Source organism: Heterodontus francisci, chromosome 2, assembly GCF_036365525.1.
Source record: "Heterodontus francisci isolate sHetFra1 chromosome 2, sHetFra1.hap1, whole genome shotgun sequence".
Taxonomy (NCBI): domain Eukaryota; kingdom Metazoa; phylum Chordata; class Chondrichthyes; order Heterodontiformes; family Heterodontidae; genus Heterodontus; species Heterodontus francisci.
The window spans coordinates 86,796,793-86,822,815 of NC_090372.1; the positions used below are offsets into that span (position 1 = coordinate 86,796,793).

The 26,023-nt window shown below is 41.4% G+C and overlaps 1 protein-coding gene and 1 long non-coding RNA gene across 8 annotated transcripts in view; one reads left to right on the plus strand and one right to left on the minus strand.

Annotated features, from left to right (window-relative positions):
- LOC137385179 (ubiquitin-conjugating enzyme E2 E1-like) overlaps positions 1 to 17,353 on the minus strand; it is a 130,158-nt gene extending 112,805 nt beyond the window's left edge. For 2 of the 6 annotated variants that reach the window (XM_068060189.1, XM_068060196.1), the window contains exons 1-3: positions 16,886 to 17,349; positions 16,484 to 16,785; positions 15,892 to 15,942 (exon numbers count right to left, since the gene is read on the minus strand). In XM_068060189.1, coding sequence (XP_067916290.1) covers positions 15,892 to 15,942; positions 16,484 to 16,701 — 269 coding nt within the window. In that variant the 5' untranslated portion in view covers positions 16,702 to 16,785; positions 16,886 to 17,349. Of the gene's footprint in view, positions 1 to 9,172; positions 9,516 to 15,099; positions 15,146 to 15,891; positions 15,943 to 16,483; positions 16,786 to 16,885 lie in introns of those variants that run through there. The other 4 variants (XM_068060203.1, XM_068060181.1, XM_068060167.1 and 1 more) reach the window with 4 other exon arrangements.
- The window catches only part of LOC137385222 (uncharacterized), a 111,127-nt gene continuing 102,102 nt past the window's right edge, over positions 16,999 to 26,023 (plus strand). The window contains exon 1 of one of the 2 annotated variants that reach the window (XR_010977746.1): positions 16,999 to 17,444. This is a non-coding gene — a long non-coding RNA (uncharacterized lncRNA). The remainder of the gene's footprint in view (positions 17,445 to 26,023) is intronic. The other variant, XR_010977747.1, reaches the window with a different exon arrangement.

Sequence of the window (26,023 nt, forward strand, 5' to 3'; positions counted from 1 at the left end):
GGAGATAGACTTTCAAACCAGGTTTTTCAGAACCTCTTCCAAACACAGTGTTCATGGACAGGATAGCTTAACACATCTATTTGTTTGAATCTCACTAAATAGATACAACTGAAACCAAGGATACATGTGTACAACTGATAAGCAGAGATGTTGCCTAAAGTAATGGAAATGACAAGAATTGGCTCTTATAACTCATTATCTGGAGAATTTCTTCACAAAATGTATTGCTTTGAAACTGCAAAATACACAAGAATGAAATGTGGACTTCCATACATGTATGAACACTATCAATTACAAGTATGCAATTTTGAACTTGAACCTATTTAGATCAACCCAAGTCAATCCTGAAGTCGGTTATAAATGAGTTTTACTCTAAATCATTGATTTAAAAAAGATCAAAACTAGTATTTTATGGTAAATTCTGTATGGAATATGACATAGCTAATCACCGCTTTAATTAGTGTTTGATTTAATACTGCATAAACCACATCTATCACCCAAGCTTAAAGTGTCATCAATACCTCAATCCCCTCCAGTCTCATTTGCAACGTTCAGTAGAATAGGATCTGCCCAAAGTCATTATGTCATTACTGTCTCTCATCTACCATTAGAGATGTATTGCTCCACTGATTTATCCATGCTTATAATTCAACTGTAACTGAATATGCATGGTGAAATGTGCAACTCAGCAATAATTGGCAATAGTAATGAATATTACTGTGAAAAAAAGCAAAAATGTGCTTTTCATTGCTAGGGGGCCTGCTTAGATCACTAAAATGCACTGAAATGATGGCGGTTGACATGAAACAAAACTCCATTGGACAATTCTCTTTTTAGGAACATAGGAACAGGGATAGGTTATTCACCCTCTCTAGCCTGCTCAGCTATTCAACTAGATGATGGCTGATCTGTACCTCAACTCCATTTTTGTCACACTACATCACCCCATTTAATCACCCTGCATGAAAATCCTTGCCTCATCTCAAACACAACTGTTATAACTGCTTATCTAGTTGACACACTTGAGTGACAACAGCAAACACAAACCTCAAATGGCTAAACGTCACAATGGTAAGTAACAAACTATGAAAACAAAAACACATCAAATTGTGCATATTACATAAAACATCAATTGCCCTGGAATATACTTTATGTATTGCATCACAATCTCTGTCCTCTCAATAAACCAAGCATTGTTTCTTGCAGAGAGTAGAATATTACTAAACTATACAATTACATCACTTCCTTCTAATCCACTACTGATCAGCTATTACAGCTACTCACTTGGCACTAATTTCGGGTAGCTGGTATTATACTTATTAAATAGGCCACAGGTGGAGGCAGATAAGTTCATTTCTTTTTTGAGGGGTAGGGGAAGGATGAAGGATATCTGTGGCAGCAAAATTACATACATTGCATTTGGCTCTTTGTGCATTGTCATGGAACTATAATTATTTTTCTCCTCAGATTAAAAAGTGAGTGCCTTTAAGACTCTGTTTGAAAACAGTGTACCTTTAAGACAGAGCACAATGTGCCAGCTGCACCTGTCCCTAGGCCACAGCAGGAGAGAGAGGTGTAATATGGTATAATGTTTCGATTTGACTGTGTGTAAAACTGGCAAAAAACAGTCTGAACTAGTTTGTTTTGAGAGACTCTCCAGCAAGGCATGCTACTGAAGAACTGTCTATTTTCTCTCAGCAAAAATTCTACAGGGAGCTACAGGCCGAGTTAATAACCTAAAAAAAAGTTGTCTTTTTCAAGAGACCATTTGTATTGCTGAAGGTAGTAAAACTCCTTTTCTTTACTTCCAAGCCAGGAAGCAGTTGCTTCATGATTGAATCTCTCTTGACTGATTGAGTTTGCTGGAATTTGAAGTAAAGTTTCAACTGAGATACTGTCGGTTTAAAATTTAAGTTGACCTATTGCTGTGCTCATTGTTGAAGGAACTGTTGATGCCTACTGCAGCTTAAGTGTTTTGAGTGTCTATTAATAACAGACCATTTCATCAAATCCACATGGAGACTTCGAGTAGCCTTTGATTATTTTCATATTAGAATACCTCATCCATCAGGAACGTAACCCACAAAGACTTATTTATTTATTCTTAAGAAACAGCTAATTTTCAAACTTTTTTTTTTAAAGAAACCAGTTAACCGTTATTTTTGAATGTATGTGTGTGAATTTGGGAGTTAGATTAAATTAAGAAGTTATAAGGTTTTTAGACAAAGGTTTATCTTAATAGTGTTTAAGATTTAGTTTTTAATAAATAATTAATTTGTTGTCGTCTAAGAATACCTGGTTTGGTCTGTTTTATTCCAGGGGTTACTGGAGTATTTAACTTGGCTGTTTCACGGTTTGGTGGTAAAACTTTAATATGCTGCGACTTTGGAGTGATGGGACTGAACTGACCGCATTGCTCCTGCCTCCATCATAACAGCATTCATAATGGTTCACTGTGGCATCACAAGTTTGACCACTGCACTAACATACGAGTTAGGAACAGGAGTAGGCCACTCGGCCCTTTGAGCCTGCTCTGCCATTCAATAAGTTCATGGCTGAACTGATTACCCCACATTTCCACCTACCCTCAATAATCTTCCATCCCCTTGCTTATCAAGAATATTTCTACCTAGGCCTTAAAAATATTCAAAGACTCTGCTTCCACCGCCTTTTGAGGAAGAGCATTCCAAAGACGCATGACCCTCAGAGAATTTCTCCTCATCTGTCTTAAATGGGCGACCCCTTCATTTTTAAACAGTGACCCCTAGTTCGAGATTCTCCCACAAGGGGAAACATCCTTTCTACATCCGCCCTGCCAAGACCCCTCAGGATCTTACATGTTTCAATCAGGCCGCCTCTTACTCTTTTAACTTCCAGCAGATACAAGCCTAGCTTGTGCAATCTTTCCTCGTAAGAAAGCCTGCCCATTCCAGGTATTAGTCTAGTAAACCTTCTCTGTACTGCGTCCAGTGCATTCACATCCTTCCTTAAATAAGGAGACCAGTACTGTAAACAGTACTCCAGATGTGGTCTCACTAATGCCCTGCATAACTGAAACATAACCTCCCGACTTCTGTATTCAACTCCCCACGCGATAAACAATAACATTCTATTAGCTTTCCTAATTATGTGCTGTACCTGCATACTAACCTTTTGTAATTTATGCACTAGGACACCCAAATCCCTCTGCATCTCAGAACTCTGCAATCTCTCAACATTTAGATATTCTTCCTGCCAAAGTGGACAATTTCACACTTACCCACATTATACTCCATTTGCCAGGTCTTTGCCCACTCACTTAACCTATCTGTATCCCTTTGTAGCCCCCTTATGTCCTCTTCACAAGTTGTTTTCCTACCTTTGTGTCATCAGCAAATTTAGCAACCATACCTTCGGTCCCTTCATCCAAGTCATTTATATAAATTGTAAAAAGTTGAGGCCCCAGCACAGATCCCTGTGGCACACTACTCGTTAAATCTTGCAACCAGAAAATGCCTACTCTCTGTTTCCTGTTAGCTAGCCAATCTTCTATCCATGCCAATATGTTGCCCCCTACACCATGAGCTTTTATTTCCTGCAATAACCTTAGATGTTGCACCTTATCAAATGCCTTCTGGAAATCCAAGTACAATACATCCACCGATTCCCCTTTATTCAATGCATATGTAACTCCCTCAAAGAACTCCAATAAATTGGTTAAACATGATTTGCCTTTCACAAAACAATGTTGACTCTGCTTGATTACCTTCAATTCTTCTAAGTGCCCTGCTATAACGTTTTTAATAATAGCTTCTAACGTTTTCCCTAAGACAGACGTTAAGCTAACTGGCCTGTAGTTTCCGGCTTTCTGTCTCCCTCCCTTTCTGAATACAGGAGTTACATTTGCTATTTTCCAATCTAACGGAACCTTCCCTGAATCTAGGGAATGTTGTAAAATTAAAACTAACACATCAACTATCTCACTAGCCACTTCTTTTGACACCCTAGGATGAAGTCCATCCAGACCCGGGGGCTGTTAGCCCGCAGCTCCAATAATTTGTTCAGTACCACTTTCCTGGTGATTGTAATTTTCTTGCGTTCCTCCCTCCCTTCCATTTCCTGACTTACAGCTAATACTGGGATGTTACTTGTATCCTCAATAGTAAAGACCAATGCAAAATATCTGTTCAATTCATCTGCCATCTCCTTATTATCTATTACTAATTCCCCAGACTCAGAGTGCAGTGAAAGTTTATCAGACTGATTCCTGGGATGGCGGGACTGACGGATAAGGAGAGATTGAGTCAGTTAGGATTATATTCGCTGGAGTTCAGAAGAGTGAGGGGGGATCTCATAGAAACCTATAAAATTCTAACAGGACTTGATGGGGTAGATGCAGGAAGGATGTTCCCGATTTGGGGGGGGGGGGGGGGGAGTCCAGAACCAGGGGTCATAGTCTAAGGATACGGGGTAAACCATTCAGGACTGAGACGAGGAGAAATTTCTTCACCCAGAGAATGGTGAACCTGTGGAATTCGCTACCACAGAAAGCAGTTGAGGCCAAAGCATTGTATGTTTTCAAGGAGTTAGATACAGCTCTTGGGTTTAAAGGGATCAAAGGATATGGGGCGAAAGCGGGAACAGGTTACTGAGTTGGAAGATCAGCCATGATCATAATGAATGGCGGAGCAGGCTCGAAGGGCCAAATGACCTTCTCCTACTCCTATTTTGTATCTTTCTATAGGAACAATGCTAATTTTGTTTACTCTTGTTATAATATCTATTGAAACTCTTACTATCTGTCTTTATATTTCTAGCTAGCTTTCTCTCATATTCTAATTTTACCGTATCAATCTTTTACTCATTCTTTGCTGTTTTTTATATTCTGTCCAATCTTCTGACCTGCCTCCCATCTTTGTGCAATTATAGGCTATTTCTTTAAGTTTGATACTATCTTTAACTGTTTTAGCTAACCACAGATGGCGGGTTCCATCCTTGAAACTTTTCTTTCTTGTTGAAATGTATCTATTCTGTGTATTCTGAAATATCCCCTTAAATGTCTGCCACTGCATCTCTGTTGACCTATCCCTTAACCTTATTTACCAGTTCACTTTAGCTAGCTCAGCTTTCATGCCCTCATAATTGCCGTTATTTAAGTTCAAGATACTAGTCTTGGACCCACTCTTCTCTCCCTCAAACTGAATGTAAAATTCAATCATATTATGATTGTACTGGACCTAATCCTAGGGAATGAAGCTGGACAAATGGTAGAAGTGTCAGTGGGGGAACATTTTGGGGATAGTGACCATAACTCTAAGATTTAAGGTAGTTATGGAAAAGGACAAAGACGGGACAGAAATGAAGGAACTGAATTGGGGGAAGGCTGATTTCAATATGATAAAACAGGATCTGGCCAAAGTGGACTGGGAGCAGCTACTTGTAAGAAAGTCTACATCAGACCAGTGGGAGTCATTCAAAGAGGAAATAGTGAGAGTTCAGAGCCATGATGTACCCATTAAGGTGAAGGGTAGGACCAACAAGTCCAGGGAACCTTGGATGTCAAGGGATATAGAGGATTGGATCAGGAAAAAAAAAAGGAGGCTTATGGCAGATTCGGAGCGCTGAAAACAACGGAGGCACTAGAGGAGCATAGAAAGTGTAGAGGGGTACTAAGAAAAGTAATTAGGAGAGCAAAGAGGGGACATGAAAAATCACTGGCGGGCAAGATAAAGGAAATCCCAAGGCATTTTATAAATATATTAAGGAAAAGAGGATAACCAGGGAAAGAGTACGGCCCATTAGGGACCAAAGTGGCAATCTGTGTGGGGAGCCAGAGGACGTAGGTGAGGTTTTAAATGATTACTTTTCATCTGTGTTCACTATGGAGAAGGACGATGTAGGTGCAGAGATCAGGAAGAGGGACTGTGATATACTTGAACATATTACCATTGAAAGGGAGGAAGTATTAGCTAATTTAGCAGGCTTAAAAGTGGATAAATCCCCAGGCCCAGATGAGATGTATCCCAGGCTGTTATGTGAGGCAAGGAAGGAGACAGCGGGGTCTCTGACACAAATTTTCAAATCCTCTCTGGCAACAGGAGAGGTACCAGAGGACGGGAGGACAGTGAATGTGGTGCCATTATTCAAGAAGAATAGCAGAGATAAACCAGGTAATTACAGGTCAGTGAGTCTAACATCAGTGGTTGGGAAACTATTGGAAAAAAGTTCTGAGGGACAGGATTAATCTCCACTTGGAGAAGCAGCGATTAATCAGGGATAGTCAGCATGGCTTTGTCAGGGGGAGATCGTGTCTAACTAACTAGATTGAATTTTTCGAGGCAGTGACGGGATGTGTAGATGAGGGTAAAGCAGTTAATGTAGTCTACATGGACTTGAGTAAGACTTTTGATAAGGTCCCGCATGGGAAATTGGTTAAGGTGGTAAGAGCCCATGGGATCCAGGGCTATTTGGCAAAGTGGATTAAAATTGGCTTAGTGGCAGGAGGCAGAGGGTGATGGTCGAGGGTTGTTTTTGAGAGTGGAAGCCTGTGACCAGGGTGTACCGCAGGGATCGGTGCTGGGACCCTTGATGTTTGTAGTGTACATTAATGATTTAGACGTGAATATAGGAGGCATGATAAGTTTACAAATGACACGAAAATTGGTGTCGTAAACAGTGAGGAGGAAAGCCTTAGATTACAGGATGATATAGATGGGCTGGTAAGATGGGTGGAGTAGTGGCAAATGGAATTTAATCCTGAAAAGTGTGAGGTGATGCATCTTGGGAGGACTAACAAGGCAAGGGAATATACAATGGATAGTAGGACCCTAGGAAGTACAGTAGGTCAAAGGGACCTTGGTGTACTTGTCCATAGATCACTGAAGGCAGCAGCACAGGTAGATAAGGTGGTTAGGAAGGCATATGGGATACTGGCCTTTATCAGCCGAGGCACAGAATATAAGAGCAGGGAGGTTACGATGGAACTGTATAAAACGCTAGTTAGGCCGCAGCTGGAGTACTGTGTACAGTTCTGGGCACCACACTATAGGAAGAATGTGATTGCACTGGAGAGGGTGCAGAAGAGATTCACCAGGATGTTGCCTGGGCTGGAGCATTTCAGCCATGAAGACAGACTGAAAAGGCTCGGATTGTTTTGTTTAGAGCAGAGAAGGCTGAGGGGGGGACATGATTGAGGTAAACAAAATTATGAGGGGCATTGATAGGATAGATAGGAAGAAACTTTTTCCCTTAGCGGAGGGGTCAATAACCAGGTGGCATAGATTTGAGGTAAGGGACAGGAGGTTTAGAGGGGATTTGAGGGAAAAAAATTTCACCCAGAGCGTGGTTGGAATCTGGAACACACTGCCTGAAGAGGTGGTAAAGGCAGGTACCCTCACAACATTTAAGAAGTATTTAGATGAACACTTGAAATGCTATAGCATACAAGGCTACGGGCCAAGTGCTGGAAAATGGGATTAGAATAGTTAGGTGCTTGATGGCTGGCATAGACACGATGGATTCTATGATCGCTACTACCTAGGGGCGTCTTAACTATGAGGTCATTAATTAATCCTATCTCATTGCACAATACCAGGTCTCGAATAGCCTGTTCTCTGGTTGGCTCCAGAACGTATTGTTCCAAAAAATTATCCGGAAAACTTTCTATGTACTCCTCACCTAGGCAACACCTCTGCCCATCTGATTTTTCCAGTCTATATGTAGGTTAAAATCCCCCATAATTACCGCTCTACCTTTCTGACAATCTGCCATTATTTCTTCCTTTATACCCCGTCCTACAGTGTTGGTTAATGCCAGGTGGCCTGTACACCACTCCCACAAGTGACTTCTTGCCTTTATGATTTCTCATCCCCACCCAAACTGCTTCTACATCCTGGTCTCCTGAACTTAGGTCATCCTTCTCTAATGTGCTAATACCATCATTAATTAACAGAGCTACCCCTCCATCTTTTCCTAGCTTCCTGTCCTTCCTAAATGCAATGTACCCTTCAATATTCAGGTCCCAATCTATGTCGTCCTGCAGCCATGTCTCTGTAATGGCTATCAGATCGTACTTATTTATTTCTATTTGCGCTCTCAGTTCATCTGTCTTGTTTCCAATGCTACGTGCATTCAGGTACGGAGTCTTTAGTTTCGCCCTTTTATTATTTTTGTAATCTCTAGCCTTATCTGTTGATTTACTCTTAGATTTGTATGCTCTGTCCCTTCCTATCACAGTCTGATTATCATTTCTCATATTAATTCTTTTCTCTGTTGCCTTGTCTCTACTCGATTTACCATATCTTCCCAAGTTTGATCCCTTGCCCCACTATTCAGTTTAAAATCCTCTCTACTTCCCTGGTTATGTGGCTCGCTAGAACACCAGCCCCGGCACAGCTCAGGTGTAGACCGTCCCAATGGTACAGTACCACTTTCCCCAGTACGGTATTTTCTAACTAGTCACTATTGAAAGTTGCTTTTCTATTGGGCTTACGAGGGTGTTCATGCCACCAGCCCCTGATGTGTGCCAGCAGCAAACCCAAAATAAACAATTGGCTATGACAAGCTGCCATGAGGACCCACACATTAGGAGCAGGCAGTGCTAGTACCACACTGAGCCCAGTATAACAACTTAAAGAAAAAGCTGCTTTAAGAAATCGATTATTGTGGCTCGCTCCAGTTTTTGATATCTATAAATTAATAAACTTCACTGGCTTGAAGTTACACTGCAATCAGCAAATTCTTAGATCAATGAAATAGCACCACTTTGAAGCAGCCTTGGTTGGAAGCCTACCAATCAATGTTCTCCCTAAGCTGCATGACCGCACAGAAATCGGAAATGTGCCACACGGGGAACAAACAGGCCGTGCACAGGTAACGCTCACTTTAAGTGGCGCGCATGCCTGTTAATCTGAAAGGGAGCACAAGTGCAACAAGCCAGCTATGCACAGAAAACAGAAGTTAGAGGGAATATTGCTGCCGATGAGTTCAGGAATAATATTTCCAAAGAAAGTCACACAGCATCACTCCTAGAATAAAACTTACTACTGGCACAAACAATCAACAGAAAAGTAGATTTTTTTTTTACTAAAAGGAACATTTCAGACAGGATTTCAGAGCCAGGTTCTTGTATTAATAAACTGATTTTTTAATGCAGTTAATACATGTTTTGTGAATATTTCTGGATCTATTGTATTATATGGTATTCTACTGGCAGAGGTACCATCTGGTATGCTACTGAGAAAGCCACTCTGACCAGAAAAGTCTCAGATTCAGTCCTGGTCAGATTGGGTCTTTGTTGAATTAGATTTCAAGCAAAGGGAAGCTACAGTCAATCTCAATGACTCAGGCTAAGGATGGTTCAAAGAAAAGTCAGCGATACCTGCAAAAAGCTAATGCTTCTGATGTGGACAGGATCAGACATTACTACGATATTCTGTAAAATGTATGACCAATACTCATTGTGAAACATAAAGAATGATCTTTTGAGTGAGGCACCACACCCCATCATCAGGCACCACTTTCAGGGACGAGTAATTCTGGAAAATATAAAATTTCAAAAAAGAATTTATCTGTGTTAAGCACAAGGCAGCAACTCCTGACAACATATTTCTAAAATGGCAACTGGGGAAAGAAAACCTCAACTGTCAATTAAGTAATACTGGATGCACAGAACTACAGGAAGCAGTAATTGAGTGCAGTCAGCATGACCTAGGGACAAAACTATTAAAATATAACGCTACAAATTATTGCCATTCATTTTTCAGAAAAGGTGCAATGGCTTTTTAAAAAAAAAGCAGGAAGATATTTCAAATATTTCACAATATATATAAGTACTGTGGAACAGCCTTATTTGATGTCACCCACACTCAAACTCAGTGAAAGAATTTTTAAAAGAAGTAAAAGCACAAAATATGACAAAAATTATTTAATGACAGTTTTAGGCAGCAACAGTAAACTTCACATTTAACACTGCGAGTCCAAACCATGCAAAACTACTTCAGACACCACTTCTCAATGGACAGAAAATAATAAAATGATATCTCATTCTCCCAACCACAATTGTGCCTCACATGTTCTGGCACAGGAGGCACTTACAATGAAGCCAAAACAAAAAGTGAACCACTGGAAGTACTTTGCTTCCTAACTACTAATCCACTCCTAACAATTCTTGCTAGTTTGAAGCACATCAACTTATTCGGCTACATATTACAACTCCCAACAATATAGAACCGTTTTCCACACAAAGCTATAAGATAACTACAGTGTCCAAGTGCCCCTTCAATCTCCACTAACCATTAGGTAGGTTACCTGAAAGCAATCTGAAAAAGGCCCAACAGGGGGAACTTCAGACAGTAAATATCCTCTTTCAGAAGGAATAAAATTAGACATCTGGGAGCAATTTACAAAGCTGCAATCAGTACAGATTACAAAAATCATAAGAATTAAGTTTGAATGGTTTCTAACTGAACCCTGACATTCGATTATATGCATAAATGCATGTCCATGATATCCTTCATCCCCATATTTTCTCTTTCCTCTTTGGAATGAGTTGGCTCAAGCTGGGGTATGATTCCATAGGATCGTACTTCATTCAAGTAGCTATTTTCCATGTATCAGCCTACACAATAAATGTCAGCACACTATTCAACCATTTGGGATGCCAGAGCTGTGCCTGATCCTGCCCTCACCAGATGTGTGTGCATCTACACACGCTTTCCAACCAGACGTCACTGCAGAGCAGTCAAGAACAAAAAATAAAGCAACTTTTTTCCAGCCTAAATCTGTGGCCAACTGCTGTCAGAGTTGAGATTAGGTAATTCAGCAAAGACCAGGGACCATTTCCTGATCAACATATCTCCAAACCATGCCAAAGGATGCATTTACCTATTGAGCCATTGGGGTAGAACCTGTATGAAGGTTTCAGTGTAATTCAGAGAGAATGGACTTTACTTTTACTGCAGCATGTCGTATTCTTGAGAGGCTGCAAACAAGGTCTCCAGATATACTAATCAGCAGCAGCTGCATGGTAAATTCTCCAATTTTCCCTCCATCTTCTTTCCTCCTCAATCCCATGTTCATGATTCTCATTGACACTATATTCCTCTTTACAGCCACAAAACACAGAATAACCTCAGTAGCAGACTGATTTACATTCATAGTTAAAACTGTTGTGCTCAGTTCACAGAAGTTGAGTTTCTGCAGGTTATTAAGAAGATTGTTTCAGCTGGTTTGATACAGTAGAGAAAATCAACTCACTCACTGTGAAGTGCTCATCTCAAAAGGTCACAACTATTGAAACTGAAATGGCAGCCAAGATTGGCATTTTAAAAATTCTCTCCAAATAAAAATGTCAATGCTCATCCATGAAAGCAACATTCGTCAAAGCCTGGTTAAGTTTTCTGATGAGTTTTCTAAAATTCACTTGTTACTTTAGTAAAGTTCTGCCTTCTTTAAAAGAGAAACAAATGAAGCTTAAGGTCAAAAACAACCACAGCCTAGAAAATCCCAACAAAACATTGCATTTGAAGAACAAAAGTGGCAGTAAGTTTTGAATATCTAACTTAAAATTTAGGTGCAACGGTCACAAGCTTACCTCTAACTCTCAGTAAATAAATCAGCACACTTTTTCTAATCTCCTCCAGGAAAGAAAACAAAAAAATCTGAAAATGTTCCACTTTAAAATAAATACATCAGATTTATTTCAGCCACTATGACCAATATCATTTTTCAGAAATGCTTGGATGATTCACACAGAGCACAGAAGGCTGCAGGGGAACTTTATCAGCTTCAGTATTAAAATAATATTTCTGTCAAATGACCACAACTTAAGTATTTGTATTTCATGTGTACTATAACAAAGTTTTTATTTTAGCCATCTATTGCCACACACTGAATGTTGCTAAATAATCCCTTGAAACTTTATCACAGCTAGATTTTTAATTCTGTATTTAAAATTGTAGTTCGGACTAACCTGATTCCTGCACTCACCATTTCACATGATGGAAATATTTAGGTTTTATTAGATGAAGCACTCTGTCTTGACTCTTATTGCTCTTCTGTTTCTGACTGCCAATGCCAGCCTCTAAATCCCGTGCAGTTCAACTATTAAATTAACATTTGCAGCTTCTGCTGCTTTACAGCCTGACCTTTATTAACTAGTACAAAAATACTAACAATGAGATCTTTAAGATTCCATTTTATTTTTTGATGTCTGCTTACACTCCAGCAATTCTTCCTCTCTAACTGCATTTTGAAAACTTCCCTGGTACTTCAAATCAGACTGGTATGCACACTGTTGATTGTTCAGTTCGTCAAAAATAAATGCCAAACAGTTTCTTTATTGAAAAATAATTACTCTTCAGGCGTCCCCAAGCAAAATGGCAACGCAATGGGATAATTTCACCAGTACCTCACTGGCCATTCTTCATGTGAGCCCAGATAATACGTAGACTATTTGTGCCTGGAAGGCATCACTGCCAAACCCAAACCTATCCTCATGTATGCGCTTTCCATTTGGCTTACAAAGTAACAAATAAGCAGTTGAAGGCTTTGCTACTTTTTTCCCCTTCATTCGCTAGAAGGTCACAGGTCCATTTCTGCATGCACACCAATCTCAATTCAAATCAGCTAACTCAGCACAAATGTTGGATCAAACTGGGATCTGCCTGGTCCTTGTAGTTTAAGTAAACCAGTCAATACATTTAATCACTGAACCATTGGTAGAACCCCAAAATAATTAGAGAGTTTTCAGCAGCTGGCCAATCTGGATGGACTCGAGTTCATGCAGAAAAGATGGACATTACGCAGAGAGTAATAAACTCTAACCAGTGTTAGAGTAACAGGCTGACAATCATAGTTGTTAGTAGCATTTTGCTGATTGTGTATAAGAAGTCAAACTGTGAATCAGAGGCAATTTTATTTGGTGGAAAGGGGAGTAAAACCACTCAGCCCCTCGAGCCTGTGCCGCCATTCAATTAAATCATGGCTAATCTGCGTCTGAACTCCATCTACCCGTCTTGGTTCTGCGACTCTTAACACCCTTGCACATCAAAAATTTATCAAACTCAGATCTGAAGTTTCAATTGGTCTATCCTCAAAAGGAGAAATTTCCTGCTTTCTACTACCCTTTATATGAAGGGCTCCTTGACATCATCTCTGAATGGCCTAGCTCAAGTTTTAAGGTTCTGGACTGTTTTTCTGTACTCCACCACCAAAGGAAATGGTTTCTCTCTAACTATCCTATCAAATCCTTTAATAATATTAAACACCTCAATTAGATCAACCCTTAATCGTCTATACTCAAGGGAACACAAGTCTGCCCTCATAATTTAACTCTTTTAGCCTCGTTATCATTCTAGTAAATGTGGGCTACACCCAACTCCAAGGCCAATATATTCTTCCGAAGGTGCAGTGGTCCCTGAGGAACTTTTTAACCTTTATTGTATAATCTAATAATGTTGCTGAATAAGACATACAATATCCACCAGTCCTACTAAATTCATAACCAGTTATTCAACTTACTAACAGAATGTCATAACTTTTTTAAAAAGTGATCAATACACTGGTAATTTCCAAAAGATTTTGGGTCTATTCTGCACGATGAGACTAAAATCCTAGAACTTCCTATGGGCTTTCAACAATTGTTTTATTTTGGATAATAATACCATTGAAGTTCTTTGAAAATATTGGTCAAGGAAAAAAATACACCAAACTCTCACTATAGTAACCTGAAACTGCTGAGTGTAACATTTCAGGTCAGTTCTGATGAAGGGTCATTGACCTGAAACATTAACTCTGCTTCTCTCTCCACAGATGCTGCCAGACCCGCAGGGTATTTCCAGCATTTCTTGTTTTTATTTCAGATTTCCAGCATATGCAGTATTTTGCTTTTATTTTAATGAAAAGAGAAACCTGACAAAGCAATCACTTCAGTGAAATAATAATCAGTAGCAGCATGTACCACAGTTCACATAATATTCAGGAACTGGCTGCACGAAAGGTTGCTGTAAATCCTACGTCATGCATGTTAAGATTCACTTCAGCCCCACTGCTGGAACAGTTCCATATCCGAATCCACAGTCCTGTCCATATTCTCAATGTGCACAAAAATGTTTCAAGAATACTGGTGTTCAGTTACTGTGCCCATCTTAAGCACCAATGTCATACTGAACCCACTCAATTGCCTTCCAACTGGTCAGTGCTCAACCACGATAACCTCAGTAAAGTGACTTTCTGCTCCATACCACCCATCAGTCTGGTCACCTCGAAATAGACAGTAATGCCATTCCAATCTCCTTTCATCCAAGTACCCAAGAAAGATGTCAGGAATACCAACACCAATCCTGTGGGTCTGTATCCAAATTCTCACTATGAAAAAGTTATCAGTGCAGCAAAGATGAAATAATCCTCTCCAGCATGGCTAAAAAAAAAAAACTTTCCCCCCTTGTCTGAGCTAGGTAAAAAAAAACTGCAGCCCCCATGCCCTTGCCACGGAATACTCCCCAAATTTAAGGCAAAGCACGCTTCTCCTCAGAAACCAGGCAATGTCAACAGATGAAAGCCTACCCATCAAGGCTGTACCTGATATCACAAGTATGACTATGGTCAGTGCTTTTGTCTTTCTATACCGTATGCTCATTCACCCTGATGCCTCTCAATCAAACTACATTATAGCTAATTTTAATAGAATTTGAACAAACAGTAAACTTCATGCAAGAATTCACCAGTAACTATTTATTTCCAGTTTATGGTATCACAGTGGTCGACTAAATTACTGGTTTTGAACTCACTACCATCCATTTATGGTCCCATAATTCAGAGAGAAAAGATATCTAGCATATGATGGACTACAAAAACTAGAGTATGGTATGCATTCCAGAAACCTCATTAATATTCTCAAACTTATTTTTGGATCCAAACTCCAATGGAATTGCTTTGATTGCTATCCTTTATGGATGAGACTATCTACATGCACAATTCTGGACAGATATAGAACAAATGAATTAATGGCCAATTTCCATGAAGAGCTACGCTGTTTTGAATAAACGATCAGAGCTACAAGTGAAGTGAAAGAATTTCTCAAACAGCAAGTGACCAAACTCAAGTTGAAGCGATTTTTAAGATTTCTTCACAATTTTATAGGCACACAGAGTGCCATTGTTGGTTCCTATAAGAAAACAGCAACAATGAACCATGATAGGTAGTACAACACAATTATGAATCATCCTGTTTCATCCTAGAATTTGACAACATCTCAAGAACATAATCAGATTATATATATAAGTATTAGTTAACTACAGTCAGACTTTTTAAAATATGTAATTAGTTTTCGAAGAACTGCTTGAATTTTTTTTTTAAGTTCAGAGTAATTCTCAAGTTATTTTAAGTCTTAAAATCACCCATTGGTTAGGAACTGGTCACCGTATTGACAGCACTGATAAAAATAATTTCAGTACAACTTGTTCACACCTGCAGCATCTGTGAAGGATGGGCCACTTCCTTACCAAAGGATTGTACGAATATCTATACATGTACAACCAGAACACTTCAATGCCCCCACCCCCACAAAAACAAAAGTGCGAAATGACACCAAATCCAGATGGACAAGAACTCTCCCATGAAGTTCAGTACTGATGGGAACTCCCCTCAGCGGGAAGGAAAGTTTCAAGCTACCAAAATGAAACTTACAAAAAAAAAACTTCAGTTAAAAGTACTGACATTTAAGTTCTGTTTGGTTCTGAAATGCAAAATTGGCCTTAATCCCAATTCCTGTTATGATACAACCATCACCACCAATACTGTTGAATCATTAATCGGATTTTTCATCAGCAAAATCGCTTCACTTATTCCAAACCATCGCCTTTTAACGCGTATATCAAAGCTGACAATTTATTTTTTGTTAAACCAACAAACCTGCAGTTCGGTGGTGGATCCAACGTGATATCGGCCAGCTCCTTCTGGATCCTGCCAAACATAAAACATTGATCATTTTAAAACTGAGTATCACTCGGAATCAGCACACTGCATCCCTGCCATATTCTCCAGAGATTTCACCACTAAAAAGTTACAAAATTTAGTAAAAAAATAAAGCAAAGACGCTGACCTCTGCTTACGAGAAAACGAGAAAAAAACATGGCCGCTTTTCATAGCTCCAAGAAGCCAATACAGTAAATTTTTCCACTCAATTTCTGTACTTCCAAAGCTAACTAATCCCACAAAAACCAGACGAAAGGAAAATAGCGGACTGTAAGAATGCAAACCTGGGGAAAAGGGATTAGACCATGGTACTGTATTTTTGTACAAAGCGATTTTAGCTAATATGCAAATGAATCTCTGGTACTAAAGAAGTCTGGCGTGCCGCGAATGAGGAGAGAGGAACAGCCGAGCCCAGTAATCCCCGAGCCCTGTCCTCTCTCCAGAATGTTGCCCGGAGCTCGTGCTCCACTGCCCCGTGCTGTCCTCGGAATGTTCCCCGGAGCTCGTGCTCCACGCCATCCGCACTCACCTCTTGGCGCTGGTGGTGAGCAGCTTGGGGTTCTTGCTCATGGTGTTGTTCTTCGCTTCTCTTTTCCTCTTACTGCCTCCGCCGCTGCCACCGCCGCCGCTGTTGTTGTTGTTGCTGCTGCCGGTGATGGTGTTGTTGTTCGTCTCTTTCTCGGCTGCTTGTGAAGAACTTGAAGACGAGGAGGAGCTGGTGCTGGCCCTCGAGTCGTCATCCGACATCTCCACCGCTGGCTCGCTGTCACACACTGACTGCACTGAAACACGACAGTGTCTCACCCCCGCGCGCGCGCGCGCACACACAAACTACACACCGACAACAAAACACGGAAAAAGAATTAGAACAAAGGACTTAAAATAATTTTTTTAAATGATAAAAGCAAACAACCAGACACCAGATTTGTACCTGAAGAGACAAGAGTGTAGAGAGAGAGTGAGGATACAATGTCAGTAAGAGTGAGTCACAGTGTATCTGATGTAGTGTAATACTGACAGCAGCAACGCACTGACTGACACTCACCCACCGAGCAATATCCCGTCACCGGCTGCTCTGCGCCGCACCGTCAGCCGGAGTTGCTCCCCCGGCACCCGGGATGGCTGAGGGGAATATCTTCGCAACAATAACAAACCAGATACGGTGGACACTGTTTTATCTGTGGAAAAAAGTGGTGCAAAATATGGATTTGAAGAAAAAGCCACCTGACAGATGTTGACTTTTGTACTCCTTTTACTTTTCACTTTGTGTGTTTCTCTCCTCCTTTTAATCTATTTCCCTCTTTGTTGGATTGTTTTACTCTTTTGCTTGTCTGGTAATCTGGGTAGTGATTGTCGCCGACCTGGCGGCTGCCTAGGCTGGTACAGAGACGGGCGCGTGTCTCAGTCAGACAGAGACACAGAAAAGGGAACGGAAGTACAACAACCACAGACACTGGGAGGAGACAGGGTTGCTCCGGGACTTTCACAAGGTACAGTAAACTTCACAGCAAATTGCGGCCTCAAACATTTTTAAAGCACGTTGTCTTTCTATTTTAGGATTGAATGGTTTAGTTTCTTCGATTTCATGGTATGTTGTAACCTTTCTGTACGATTTTCACAAGGGAAATCCTTTATTCTGCTCCCCCATAAAGTTGTTTATTATAGCTCTATAAAATGTTTTTAATAGATGACGTAGAATAATTTATTTAATGAAATGGACACATGCTTTCAGAGAAGCTCTGGTGTTTCAAGGAGGCCCTGAATTTGCACAGGAAAAAAAGAAATAACCTATGTAATATAGTGTCTTTCATGACCTTCGAGCGTCCCAAAGCACTTAACAGCTAATGTAGTTTTGAAATGTAGTCACTATTGTAATGTAGGAAACGGGGCAACCAATTTACAAACAGCAAGGTGATAATGATCAGATAACATAAGAACTAGGAGCAGGAGTAGGCAATTCAGCCCCTCGAGCCTGCTCCGCCATTCAATACGATCATGGCTGATCTCATCTTGGCCTCAACCCCACTTTCCTGTCCGTTCTCCATAACCCTTCAACCCATTACTAATTAAAAATCTGTCTATCTCCTCAAATTTACTCAATGCCCCAGCATTGAGGTAGTGAATTCCACAGACTCACGACTCTTTTTTAACTTCTCCTCATCTCTGTTTTAAATCTGCATCCCCTTATCCTAAAACTATGATCTCTTGTTCTAGATTGCCCCACAAGAGGAAACATCCTCTCTACGTCTACTTTGTCAATCCACTTTATCATCTTATATACCTCAATTAAATCTCCTCTCATTCTTCTAAACACCAGATAGTAAAGGCCTAAGCTGCTCAATCTATTTTAATAAGACAAACCCCTCATCTCTGGAATCAATCTAGTGAACCTCCTCTAAACTGCCTCCAGTGTAACTACATCCCTCCTCAAGTAAGGGGATCAAAACTGTGTGCAATACTCCAAGTGCGGTCTCACTAATGCCTTGTACAGTTGCAGCAACACTTCCCTACTTTTATACTCAATTCCTTTAGCAATAAATGCCAAAATTCCATTTGACTTCCTTATTACCTGCTGTACCTGCATACTAGTTTTCTGCAATTGATGCACGAGGACACCCAGATCCCTCTGCACCGAAGCACTCTGAGGTTTCTCTCCTTTTAGATAATTTGCCTTTCTATTCTTCTGACCAAAATGGATAACCTCACACTTATCCACATTAAACTCCATCTGCCAGATTTTGGCACATTCATCTAACCTATCCATATGTAAATGTCTTATTTCTCTATTGCAACTTACTATCCTATCTATTTTAGTGTCATCTACAAATTTGGCTATAGTACCTTCTATCCCTGCATTCAAGTCATTAATATAGACTGTAAATAGTTGGGGCCAGAGGATCGAACCATGTGGCACCCCACTAGTTACATCTTGCCAGCCAGAAAAAGACCCATTTATCCTGACTCTCTGTTTTCTATTGGTTAGCCAATCCTGTATCCAAGCTAATAAATTGCCCCTAACCCCATGTGATCTTATCTTGTGTATTAACCTTTTGTGCGGCACCTTATCAAATGGAAGTCTTCTTCTGGAAGTCCAGATATACTAATCTACAGGTACTCCATTATCCACTTTGCTTGTTATAGCTTCGAACAACTCTAGCAAATTAGTCAAACACGATTTACCCTTCATAAAACCATGCTGACTCTGATGGATTGCATTTTGACTTTCTAAATGTCCTGTTATTACTTCCTTAATAATGGATTCTAACAATTTCCCAACGATAGATGTTAAAGTAACTGGTCTATAGTTTCCTACTTTCTGCCTCCTTCCCTTTTTGAATAAAGGCATTATATTAGTTTTTTCCAATCCACTGGAACCTTTCCCGTATCCAGAGAATTTTGAATATTATACCAATGGATCCACTGTCTCCGCTGCCACTTCCTTTTAAGGCCCTAGGATGTAGGCCATCAGGCCCTGGGGACTTGTCTGCCTTCAATCCCAATAGTTTGCTCAGTACTTTTTCCCTAGTGATGATGATTTTTCTAAGTTCCTCCCTTTCTATAACCTCTGCATTACCTGTTATTATTGGGATGGTACGAGTGTCGTCCACCATGAAAACTGAGGCAAAATACTGATTTAGTGTCAACGCCAGGTGTTCTTGGAGGGATAAATATTGGCCAGACACCAGAGAGAATTTCCTTCTTTGTGTTTGAAATTCTCTTTTTGGCTTTGTATCATTGCTGATGATTCACATCTACTGCTCATCTGTTGTGAGTCTTCAAGCAGGAGTACAGTCATTCGCTGATGTAGGGGCTGCTACTGCATGCTCCTTCCTGCATTGGCACTTTTCTGTGGTAATCTGAAGACGTCGTTCTTCAAATTTCTGTGCTCCAATGTGGAGACTTAGGTACCAAGTGCTTTGGTATTGTGCAGCCTGTTCCCTGCTGTTTAAGTCACTCTGACATGAAATGATATCTCGCTTGCATGAGTCCTTGTATCTTAGCTTTGGCTGCCCAACAGGTCTACTGAAACCATCAAGCTGTCCGTACTCCGTAGGCGACCATCATCCATTCTAACGACGTGGCCTAGTCTATATCGTTTGAGCATTTGCCATACTTTCTGAATTAGAAAGTTGCAGTACCTCACTGTTGGGGACTCTATGCTGCCAATGGATCCCAAGGATCTTTCTCAAGCAATGCATATGAAATTAATTCAATCTACGTTTCTGTTTCTGGCATGTAATCCAAGTTTCAGCGCCATACAGCAGTCGACTTAACATGCAGGCATGAAAGATTCTTAGACATGTGGCAATTGAGAGTTTGGGGTTTTTCCCGGTTCTTGCCCAAAGCTTTCCAAATGCCACAGCAGCGCTACTGATGTGAGCTGATATCTCCTCATCAAGCTTCATTTCACTAGAGACCATTGACCCCAGGTAGCAGAATTTGTCAACATTGTTCAATTCATTGTTTGAAATTAACATAAGAAAAATAACAGTTCTGATAAAAATAATGGCACCAAAGAGTGACAAATCCCCAGGACGAGGTGCTTTCCATCTAAGGGTTTTCAAGGAAGTAGACAAGAGCATTGCAGATGCCCTAACTTTAATCTTCCAAAGTAAAACAGAAAATGTTGGAAATACTACAGCCTCTGTGGAGAGAGCAACAGAGTTCATGTTTCAGGTCGATGGCCCTGTTCTGATGAAGGATCATTGACCTGAAACGTTAACTTCTGTTTCTCTCTCCACAGATGCTTTCAAGTTTGCTGAGTATTTCCAGCATTTTCTGTTTTTATTCCAGATCTCCAGCATCTGTGTAATTTGCTTTTGTATAATCTTCCAAAGTTCTGCTGATTCAGGAATCATTCATTTAGATTGGAAAACTGCACACCACTTGGTTATTTAAGAAAGGTGAGAGAAGAAAATCTGAGAATTATAGACCAGGTAGCCTAACACCTGTTGTCGGGAAATTGCTAGAGTCTATAATTGAGGATGAAGTGACTGAACACCTTTTTAAAGTTTTCAGTTGATCAGAGACAACCAACTTGGATTTGTAAAGGGTAGATCTTGCCTGACAAACCTAAAGGAAATTTTTGAAAAAGTGACTAAAGTAGTGGACTGAGGAATGTCTATGGATGTTATTTATATGGATTTCCAAAAGGCATTTGATAAAAACCCTCCATAAGAGACTGTTAGCTCAAATTGAAGCTCATGGAATTGAATATTATTGACCTACTTAGGATATTGGCTGAGCACCAGGAGACAGAATAGGGAAATGGTCAGGTCCGCTAATTGGCAGGATGTGACGAGTGAACTAGAAAACAGATCCATTGGGTCTGGTTTGGGGCCTCAACTAATCACTGTATTTAGTAACGACTTAGATGATGGGATAGAGAGCCATGTTATCCAAGTTTTCTAATGACCCAAAGGTAGGCGGCATTGGAAGCAGCGTAGATAGAAGCATTAAATTACAGATATTCAAGATTAAGTGAATGGGCAAAACTCTGACAAATGGATTTCAATGTCGGCACATATAAGGTCATCCATTTTGGACCAGAAAGAAGAGATCAAAGTACTTTCTAAATAGTGAAAAGCTAGAAAGAGTGGAGGTCCAAAGAGACTAGGAGGTCAGTGTACATAGATTTTAAAGTGTCATGGATAGGTACAGAAAATAATTAAAATAGCTCATGGAATGTTGGTTTTTATACCTAGAGGACTAGAATGCAAGGGGGTTGGAAGCTATGCTACAGCTATACAAAGCTCTGGTTAGACCACATCTGGAGTATTGTTTTCAGTTCGAGGGACTACACCTTAGGATGGATAGATCAGCCTTGGAAGGACTGCAGCATAGAATTAACAGAATGATGCCTAAACTCAAGAGTTATGTTATGAGGAGAGATTACACAAATTAGGATTGCATGCCCTGGAATTTAGAAGGTTAAGGGGTGATTTAATCAACATTTTTAAGATATTAAGGAGAACTGATAGGATAGACAGAAGCTATTTCCATTGTTGGATTGCCCAGGACTAGAAGACATAGCCTAAACATTAAAGACCAGCCTTTCAGGAGTGAAGTTAAGAAACACTTTGACATGCAAAGGATGGTAGAAATTTGGAGCTTTCTTCTGCAAACAGCAGTTCTTGCTCGGACAATTGTTAATTTCACTGTGAGATTGATAGATTTTTGTTAACCAAATTATTAAGCGATATGGGGCAAAGGTGGGTTTATGGAGTTAGATCACAGACCAGCCATGGGCACAAAGAACAAAGAACAGTACAGCACAGGAACAGGCCCTTCGGCCCTCCAAGCCTGCGCCGATCTTGATGCCTACCGAAACTAACACCTTCTGCACTTCCGGGGCCCATATCCCTCTATTCCCTTCCTATTCATATATTTGTCAAGATGTCTCTTAAACGTTGCTATCGTAGCTGCTTCCACCACCTCCCCTGGCAGCAAGTTCCAGGCACTCACTACCCTCTGTGTAAAAAAAACTTGCCTCGCACATCCCCTCTAAACTTTGCCCCTCGCACCTTAAACCTATGTCCCCTAGAACTGACTCTTCCACCCTGGGAAAAAGCTTCTGACTATCCACTCTGTCCATGCCGCTCATAACTTTGTAAACCTCTATCATGTCGCCCCTCCACCTCCTTTGTTCCAGTGAAAACAATCTGAGTTTTTCCAACCTCTCCTCATAGCTAATGCCCTCCAGACCAGGCAACATCCTGGTAAACCTCCTCTGTACCCTCTCCAAAGCCTCCACGTCCTTCTGGTAGTGTGGTGACCAGAATTGCACGCAATATTCTAAGTGTGGCCTAACTAAGGTTCTGTACAGCTGCAACATGACTTGCCAATTTTTATACTCTATGCCCCGACCGATGAAGGCAAGCATGCCGTATGCCTTCTTGACTACCTTATCCACCTGCGTTACCACTTTCAGTGACCTGTGGACCTGTACGCCCAGATCTCTCTGCCTGTCAATACTCCTAAGGGTTCTGCCATTTACTGTATACCTCCCACCTGCATTAGACCTTCCAAAACGCATCACCTCACATTTGTCCGGATTAAACTCCATCTGCCATTTCTCCGCCCAAGTCTCCAACTGATCTATATCCTGCTGTATCCTCTGACAATCCTCATCATTATCCGCAACTCCACCAACCTTTGTGTCGTCCGCAAACTTACTATTCAGACCAGCTACATTTTCCTCCAAATCATTTATATATACTACAAACAGCAAAGGTCCCAGCACTGATCCCTGCGGAACACCACTAGTCACATCCCTCCATTCAGAAAAACACCCATCCACTGTTACTCTCTGTCTTCTGTGACTGAGCCAGTTCTGTATCCATCTTGCCAGCTCACCTCTGATCCCGTGTGACTTCACCTTTTGCACCAGTCTGCCATGCGGGACCTTGTCAAAGGCTTTACTGAAATCCATATAGACAACATCCACCGCCCTTCCCTCATCAATCATCTTCGTCACTTCCTCAAAAAACTCAATCAAATTAGTAAGACATGACCTCCCCTTCACAAAACCATGCTGTCTCTCGCTAATAAGTTCGCTTGTTTCCAAATGGGAGTAAATCCTGTCCCGAAGAATCCTCTCGAATAGTTTCCCTACCACTGACGTAAGGCTCACCGGCCTATCATTTCCTGGATTATCCTTGCCACCCTTCTTAAACAAAGGCACAACATTGGCTATTCTCCAGTCCTCTGGGACCTCACCTGTAGCCAATGAGGATGCAAAGATTTCTGTCAAGGCCCCAGCAATTTCTTCCCTTGCCTCCCTCAGTATTCGAGGGTAGATCCCATCAGGCCCTGGGGACTTATCAACCTTAATGCTTTGCAAGACACCCAACACCTCCTCCTTTTTGATAATGAGATGACTGAGACTATCTGCACTCCCCTAGGCTCATCATCCACCAAGTGTTTCTCCTTGGTGAATACTGATGCAAAGTACTCATTTAGCACCTCACCCATTTCCTCTGGCTCCACGCATAGATTCCCATCTCTGTCCTTGAGTGGGCCAACCCTTTCCCTGGTTACCCTCTTGCTCTTTATATATGTATAAAAAGCCTTGGGATTTTCCTTAATCCTGTTTGCCAATGACTTTTCATGACCCCTTTTAGTCCTCCTAATTCCTTGCTTAAGTTCCTTCCTACTGTCTTTATATTCCTCAAGTTCTTCATCTGTTCCTAGCCTTCCAGCCCTTACAAATGCTTCCTTTTTCTTTTTGATCAGGCTCACAATATCCCATGTTATCCAAGCTTCCCGAAACTTGCCAAACTTGTCTTTCTTCCTCACAGGAACATGCTTGTCCTCGATTCTAATCAGCTGACGTTTGAAAGACTCCCACATGTCAGATGTTGATTTACCCTCAAACAGCCGCCCCCAATCTAAATTCTTCAGTTCCTGCCTAATATTGTTATAATTAGCCTTCCCCCAATTTAGCACCTTCACCCGAGGACTACTCTTATCCTTATCCACAAGTACCTTAAAACTTATGGAATTATGGTCACTGCTCCCGAAATGCTCCCCCACTGAAACTTCGACCACCTGGCCGGGCTCATTCCCCAATACCAGGTCCAGAATGGTCCCATCCCTAGTTGGACTATCTACATACTGTTTCAAGAAGCCCTCCTGGATGCTCCTCACAAATTCTGCCCCATCCAGGCCCCTAGCACTAAGTGAGTCCCAGTCAATATTGGGGAAGTTAAAATCACCCACCACTACAACCCTGTTACCTTTACATCTTTCCAAAATCTGTCTACATATCTTCTGCTCTACCTCCCGCTGGCTGTTGGGAGGCATGTAGTAAACCGCCAACATCTTGACTGCACCCTTCCTATTCCTGAGCTCCACCCATATTGCCTCGCTGCATGACCTCTCTGAGGTGTCCTCCCGCAGTACAGCTGTGATATTCTCCTTAACCAGTAATGCAACTCCCCCACCCCTTTTACATCCCCCTCTATCCCGCCTGAAGCTTCTAAAGCCTGGAACATTTAGCTGCCAATCCTGCCCTTCCCTCAACCAAGTCTCTGTAATAGCAACAACATCATATTTCCAAGTACTAATCCAAGCTCTAAGTTCATCTGCCTTACCTGTTATACTTCCTTGCATTGAAACAAATGCACTTCAGACCACCAGTCCCGCTGTGCTCAGCAACATCTCCCTGCCTGCTCTTCCTCTTAGTCCTACTGGCCTTATTTACTATGTCCTCCTCATTTACTTCACTAGCTGTCCTACTGCTCTGGTTCCCACCCCCCTGCCACACTAGTTTAAGCCCTCCCGAGTGACGCTAGCAAACCTCGCAGCCAGGATATTTGTGCCCTTCCAGTTTAGATGCAACCCGTCCTTCTTGTACAGGTCCCATCTGTCCCTGAAGAGAGCCCAATGGTCCAGATATCTGAAACCCTCCCTTCTACACCAGCTGCTCAGCCACATGTTTAGCTGCACTATCTTCCTATTTCTAGCCTCACTGGCATGTGGCACAGGGAGTAATCCAGAGATTACAACCCTAGAGGTCCTGTTTTTTAACTTACTACCTAACTCCCTAAACTCCCCCTGCAGGACCTCATCACTCTTCCTGCCTAAGTCATTGGTACCGATGTGTGCCACAACCTCTGGTTGTTCACCCTCCCCCTTCAGAATGCCCTCTGTCCGTTCAGAGACATCCTTGACCCTGGCACCAGGGAGGCAACATACCTTCCTGGAGTCTCTTTCACGTCCACAGAAGCGCCTATCTGTGCCCCTGACTATAGAGTACCCTACAACTATTGCTCTTCTGCGCTTTGTCCCTCCCTGCTGAACAACAGTGCCAGCCGTGGTGCCACTGCTCTGGCACATTGAATGTTGGTACAGGGTCGAGAGGCTAAATGGCCTACTCCTGTTCCTATGAAATAGTGCCATGGGATCTTTTATGCCCACCTGAGAGGGTAGACATTTAACGTCTTATCTGAAAGACGGCACCTCCAACAGTGCAGCACTTCCTCAGTATTGCACTGGGAGTGTCAGTTTAGCTTATGTGCTCAAGTCATAGGAATGGAACTGTCATGCTAGGCCCTCACCTGCCAAG